The following is a 6,519-nucleotide window of genomic DNA, read 5'->3' as shown; positions in this document are numbered from 1 at the left end:
CAGCAACATAGAAAATGAGGCTTCAATAATTTATTTGAAGATCAATTGATAATGAAAGATTTTTTTTTGGAACAAAACATTCATCAACATGTAACAACAACAACATACTACAGAAACAGATACCGAACATATTTGTATTAGTAATTAAAAGTACTTTTTTGGGGGGTGGGGGGAAACAAATTGTCATCGCAAATAATTCTTGAAATCAGAAGATTTTCTATACATGTCATCTTTTTTTTTTTTAAATGTGTAGAATCCCTGCTCCTGAGCTCTTAATCCCAGACTAGCTGGCCCTCTATGTAACAATACTGGTCTCAAGGCGTATGTCAGACAGCAGTAGTTTAGACTTTTTCAGTGTACATTCAACTTTCAAAGACTGCATTATATGCCCCAAGGAGCATATAATGTGTAACTTTAGACTGCATAAGTCCCTCAAAACAATTTATTCATTGTTTTACTAAAAAAGGTCAACACCAGCAAAAATAATATTTAGGGCTCACTCGAATACCACTTTGTGACTTTGAAGCTTTAATCCAAAAATAATAATAATCACATTAAGGAAATTACTGCAGTACTCCATGAACTTGCTCATATACAAATTAATAAATAGACTGTGGCCTCTGTCAAGACATAAAATAAAAAACCTGGCTTAATTAATTAGACCGTGTGTCTATTAATGTCCTTCCTCTGCTGGGTGGACAACACCACACAGACCTCCTTTAAAAAACACTATAATATATAGATTTCTTCACGATGTAATGTGGGATTGCTATTCCTTATTCAATGGGCTGTTTGGAATTGTTGGGGTAATGCATAACCTATAGGAATTAGAATTAAAAACATGCATTTAAATGCTGATTTTAACTCCAAATGCCATGGTTAACGCTCCAAAGCATTCTGGTCTGCCTCAGAATTAATTATTGAACAGTTTTTTTGCTTGTGTTGAAGTCCAGCAAAACCTTTTCTCTTCAGCAGTTTTTCCTGTACTAAAGTGTCCATCATAGAAGCACGCACACTCCACACAGTCTCTACAGAAATACATGTCAAAAGAACCTTTTAATTGAAATATGTTAAAAAACAAAAAAGATAACCGTTTGTTGTAGTTTAGAAGGACAAGATGGTTCTCTGGATGATATCGATACATTCGCGCAGCTCGTGCTCTTTGATGATGAGCGGAGGGGCCAGGCGGATGATGTCACCGTGCGTGGGCTTGGCCAGCAGTCCATTGTCACGAAGGCGCAAGCACACCGCCCAGGCGTTATAGTCTGTGAGGATTGTTGTGATAAAAAAAAAGGTCAGGTTAAGTGACTGCAAGGTGCCAACAGTGTTCTACTCTTCATTTGTCTTACAAAAAAAAAAAAAAAAGTGTAAAGATGCTTTACTAAAAAAAGAAAACAAAAAAGTTTAACTGAGCATTTTTAATTTTAATCACAATTTAATTTTCTGAGGTCATTCAAAGACTTAACATTGAAGTTATTTAAGAGTTATGGGGTATCTATTGACAGAGATGAAATATAATATAAAACTATGTCTTCATAGAGTATTAAGTTGTTGCATTATGAAACCTCACTTCTAGATACCGTTAATATCCTACACACTGGTCCACCGAGGGTGAATTTGCCTTTTAAATGAAAGCTTGGATGTATTTTGTAGTTTGAGGAATGCACTTCATAGAAATAAAAAAAGAGGTTTTAAAATTTTAAAACTTTTGTTAGGAAATAGCAGTTACCAGTAGGGAATTTTAGAATAGATTAGTACCTTTAGTCTCTTTGATGACAATGGCATTGAGGAGGCCTTTCCCTCTGACTTTAGTCACAATGTCTTTGGGCAGTTTACTCAGCTCGCTCCGCAGCAGCGCTCCCATCTTTTCAGAGTTTTCTGCCAGCTTCTCCTCCTCAAGGACCTACAAACAAGAATAGTAGACAGGATTTTTTTTTTTTTTTTTTTTTTAAATAATTCATGACATTAATGTGACATACATACTTTCCTTCTAATTTTAAATTGCTTTTGAAGCAACATGTGGTAACTTTGTGGCATGTTGCATATCATAGTGGGAGTTTCCTCTATCTAATCAATTAAAACAAAAAAAAGGCAAAAACAAGAAGTAAGAAGGAGTTGTTAAAACTATAAATTAAGTGCATTTTAACACTGACCTCAAGTGAGGCGATTGCGACCTTGCAGGCTATGGGGTTACCGCCATACGTGGACCCGTGTTCTCCAGGCTTGATGGTCATCATTATCTCATCATCACACAGCACAGCAGATACCTGAGGCACACAGACACAGATCAGCAGACGCAAAAGGTAACTTAACTACTATGATTAAACTTTATTGACTTTGATTTGCAATTAAAAAGACTCAAAGCCATAATATGCGATGACGTGTGACTGAAGAACAACAAAAATACTTACAGGGTAAACGCCTCCAGAAAGAGCTTTGCCCAGAACTATGATATCTGGACGGACGTCCTCGTGGTCCACAGCCAGGCGCCGGCCAGTCCTGGCCAAGCCGGTCTGCACCTCATCAGCAATGAACAACACCTGGACAAAGCACAGAGGTCTTATCTCAAAGGCTCACTGCAGGTCACCACAGCCTAATTTTTCCTTTTGGCTTGTAGATCAATAAACTTAAAAGGATCGATGCATGGATATATTTGCAGTAATTGAATCTAATAATTATATACATTGTCATTGATGTACAATCACATGAAGCTTAGAATCATTTTGGTTTTGTTAGTTTAGAATGAGCCGTTTATATCTACATGGTGGGTTCTCTCTACGGAGACAGTCATGTTTTGACAGTAGCCCAGATTGGACAAACTAAACGAGTATTGAAAACAAAAACACACTGTGGTGCTAAGGGATTTTAGATGCAGGTAGTCTTACTCCATCACACTTTTTGTCGCGATCTACCTTAAGTACAACACCCAAATGTCCTACCTTTAGCAAACCGCAGAGAACAAACATAAATTTGTGTTTTTATTTCTAACAGACATTTGAAGATAGCTCATGCAAAATCTTCAAGTAAAGCTGATGAGTCACATAACATGTTATTCCTGCTCGTCCGTGCTTTTGTCCAGACTCACATTGTATTTGGTGCAAAGCTCTCTGACTTTGGTGAGGTAGCCCTGGTCTGGCACCATCACGCCAGCCTCCCCCTGGATGGGCTCCACCATGAAAGCAGCAACATTGGGGTCTTGAAGAGCTTTCTGTAGAACAGAAGAAAAACAGACACTTATCTTTGTCCAATATAACCTTATCAACTAATACTTGCTACGTTTGTAAACATAACTTAATGATTGACTAAGCACAGCAGCAATTGACAAACTCAGCAGACACATTCAACTGTGGTCAGTAAGTCGGACCGGTTTACAAACCTTTACAGAGACAATGAGGACAGTAAGTCAGCTAGTTTGGAGAATCTTGTGAAATAAACAGTTTTACTAAGAATGGAGCATCATTTTTCTATGTTTGTGGATCTTGGAGTTCTAAGATCCAGAGTTCTAAAAAGTAAAACATATCTGCTTGATGCTCAAGGCGTGACACAGTAAAATCTCCAAACAAACTGTTGCAAGCTAAGTTGCATTATGGGTAATATAGCTGCCAGGGTTTCACAAGGAAAATGAATGCATGAAATAACAAAATATCTCTGATTGTGCTCTATCCATCTTGATCCTGAAACAAAATGAAAACAAACTACAGCTGCTGAATGTCTGGAAGATGGAATCAAAATCGGTACCTCCAGTGAAGGAATGTCGTTGTACGGGACAATCTCAAAGCCTGGCATGTAGGGGCCGAAACCTTCGTAACTACTGGGGTCAGTTGAGCTAGAGATGGCTGCCATGGTGCGGCCCCAGAAGTTTCCATCTAAATGAAGAGTGAATGAGGCATTTTTATCATCCTTTATCTGTCCAGAAGATTGGACTCAGTTAGATAGATAGATAGATAGAGAGGGGAAAATTTGTTTGTCACAGTAGCAGCAAAGTTACATAGAACAGATATCAGGATTGAAAATAACCACACACCCACACCAAATTAGCAGAGCATATTAATTTAGGAAATGAAATGCCAAGTTTGGTCATATGGACTATTGTAGTATTAGCCAAAGTGTAAATATAAATTTTAGTAATTAAGAGTTAAAGTTGCCCAACATCTGAAGTCCGACTTTTGCAACAAAAGATTGTGACTTACCTGCAAAGATTATTTTAGCCTGATTTTTGGGAACCCCCTTTACATTGTAAGCCCACTTGCGAGCGAGCTTACAGGCCGTCTCGCCACCTTCAACACCTAATATGCAACGAAATTAATACATGTCAACAAATGCTCTCATAATATCTTAGGAGGATATTTTGAACAGTTGGTGCATGTGGATTCCTTCCAGTACCTGTATTCATGGGTAAGACTTTGTCATAGCCAAACAAGCCAGTGATGTACTCCTCATAGGCTCCAAGCACATCGTTGTAGAAGGCTCTGGAAGTCAGGGCGAGTGTGGAGGCTTGGGCGCTGAGCGCGGCTACAATCTTAGGGTGGCAATGGCCCTGGTTTACTGCACTGTAAGCGCTTAGGAAGTCATAATATCGGCTGCCTTCCACATCCCACAAATAGATGCCTGGAAAACAGGAGAAAACAGAGTTGTTAACGAGTGTGATATTCATAAGTGATTCGTTGCATGTTGAAGAAAGTCACCAGAGATTACTGGAACCATACATTAATCACTCTTTTAGTAATCATATGATGCGCGGCACTCACCCTTCCCCCTCTCTAAGGCAACGGGCAGCGGGTGGTAGTTGTGCGCTCCAAACTTGTCCTCACGGGCGTAGATTTCGTCCGAGGTGAGCGGACGGTCAGACTTCAGTTTGTGTGATGTCCCGCCTCCACCAGAGTGGAGGCCGCGACTAAGAAGAGGGGCGGTGCGGCTCAGGTTGCGGCTGAGCTGTAGAATCATTCCCTTCATGGTTGTAAGCTGTTCCGTCTATTTCATAAGAGCACATGCACATAATTTGATTTTTATGAGTTGCAAGTTGCAAGGAATATTTCACAAAACAATCACAAATGGTTTGTGACAACACTTAAATACAGAGAACCTCACAAGAACCATAATGTTACTACGCTTTTATAGTGAGGAAATTATACTTTAAGTTATACTTAGTTTATATGTTATTATATAACAAAGAAATACACCTAAAAATAAAAACACACACACACACACACACACACACACACACACAATGTAGCTATAGGAGTCGAGCTCAATAAACGAAGGCACTGCTTTGTGACATAACACATAGCAGGTCTGCTGAACAATGCACTTCTCTTTCACAGGCAACACAATAGAGGAACATAAAAGCTAATCCCACAGCACCATGGCAACCCAACTGTGATGTTCCAAACTTTTTCGCACTATTTGCTCGCAATCAAAGTTGACTGAAGTGTAAAGTTAGCTTCCCCTGTCATCTACGACTGTAACACGTTTTCACTAGTCTTGTTGCCGAGCACATACAGAATACAGTGCTTTACATAGTATATGTATTAGTCGTGGCACTGAATGATATTAAGCCTGCATGAGGACATCTGTTTTTTAGTCGAACATGTAACGTTAGATGAGAATCCCAGTAGTCCAACTGGACAATCAATAACTTTCAACAGTGAACAAATACACATTGACAGCACCTGGTCTGGGCCACATCGAGGACATGGTGACATTACAGCTGCTCTTGAGCGATGATAGGTTCCTGGGGGTGCTGCCCATCCGACACACCCCCCAACAGTAACTTCATGACAACGCGCTGAATTAAATAAGGACCAGGAGAGCAGGAGCTAGTTAGGTGACACTCGGCTTTAAGCAGCTCTCCCGAAAGCATGATGCGTTACATAACACGGCATCATGCAGCAGAGCGTGACGCTCTTTATAAACCCTCGAGCTAAAAATGACGATATAAATAGCTTACACTTGCCGGAAGTGTGTTCAAAACGCTTTTGAAAACAGTGCTGCACGCCCACACAAACACATTGCTAGCTAACATTAGCACCTGCTCGACTTCAGTTACTTTAAGCCATCTCTAAATTAGCATTCACGCGCAGGAGAGAGGAGACTTGAAGGGATGTGGAAACAGTACCAGAAAGATGTGAAGCGAAGATGTTTTTTTTTTTTTAAAGAAAGATAACCTCTCTTGAGTCGCAGGTCCGTCCGGGTCCGATGGGTGAAGCTGAAGGCTACTGTGCGGCTTGTTAAATGCTGGTCTGCCGATAAAGGAGAGGGGGGAGGAGGGATGGCCGGCAGCGCGAGAGCGTGGCGTAGATGGTGCTTGACTGCGTCAGAGGACACGCCTCCATGTTGCAACTTTTTACGACGATTGCAAGATTAAAATAGAAGGAAAATAATAATAATTTCAGCTTCAGTTGACACAATCATCACTGATTAAAATATGACACCAGGTTTATCAGACACAGAGTCACGTCATAGCTCGCGTGGTAATTGTTAAACGCGTTTAAGTGACTCACTCCGACTGCAAGTATGTCC

At 40.2% G+C, this 6,519-nt stretch overlaps 1 protein-coding gene across 3 annotated transcripts; it reads right to left on the bottom strand.

The window, feature by feature from the left end:
- Nucleotides 1-223: 223 nt before the first annotated feature.
- On the bottom strand, nt 224-6,414 carry oat (ornithine aminotransferase). Of its 3 annotated transcripts, none has more exons than XM_068583210.1 (10): nt 6,165-6,414; nt 4,749-4,971; nt 4,384-4,608; nt 4,191-4,286; nt 3,739-3,866; nt 3,086-3,208; nt 2,412-2,540; nt 2,154-2,267; nt 1,759-1,903; nt 224-1,265 (listed from the first exon to the last, which is right to left on the bottom strand). In XM_068583210.1, the coding sequence occupies exons 2-10, from the start codon at nt 4,951-4,953 to the stop codon at nt 1,105-1,107; spliced, it is 1,326 nt and encodes a 441-aa protein (XP_068439311.1). In that variant the 5' UTR covers nt 4,954-4,971; nt 6,165-6,414; the 3' UTR covers nt 224-1,104. The 3 variants fall into 3 exon arrangements, with proteins under 3 accessions (XP_068439311.1, XP_068439310.1, XP_068439309.1); XM_068583209.1 differs by having other exon boundaries at nt 6,116-6,413; XM_068583208.1 differs by lacking the exon at nt 6,165-6,414 and adding an exon at nt 5,670-5,947.
- Between the last annotated feature and the right edge of the window lie 105 nt (nt 6,415-6,519).

Source organism: Clinocottus analis, unplaced genomic scaffold (genome assembly GCF_023055335.1).
Source record: "Clinocottus analis isolate CAN_PGR_092001 unplaced genomic scaffold, fCliAna1.0.p SCAF_19, whole genome shotgun sequence".
NCBI lineage: Eukaryota > Metazoa > Chordata > Actinopteri > Perciformes > Cottidae > Clinocottus > Clinocottus analis.
Note: the sequence above shows the minus strand (reverse complement) of the source record. Positions and strands in the feature narration are given on the sequence as shown.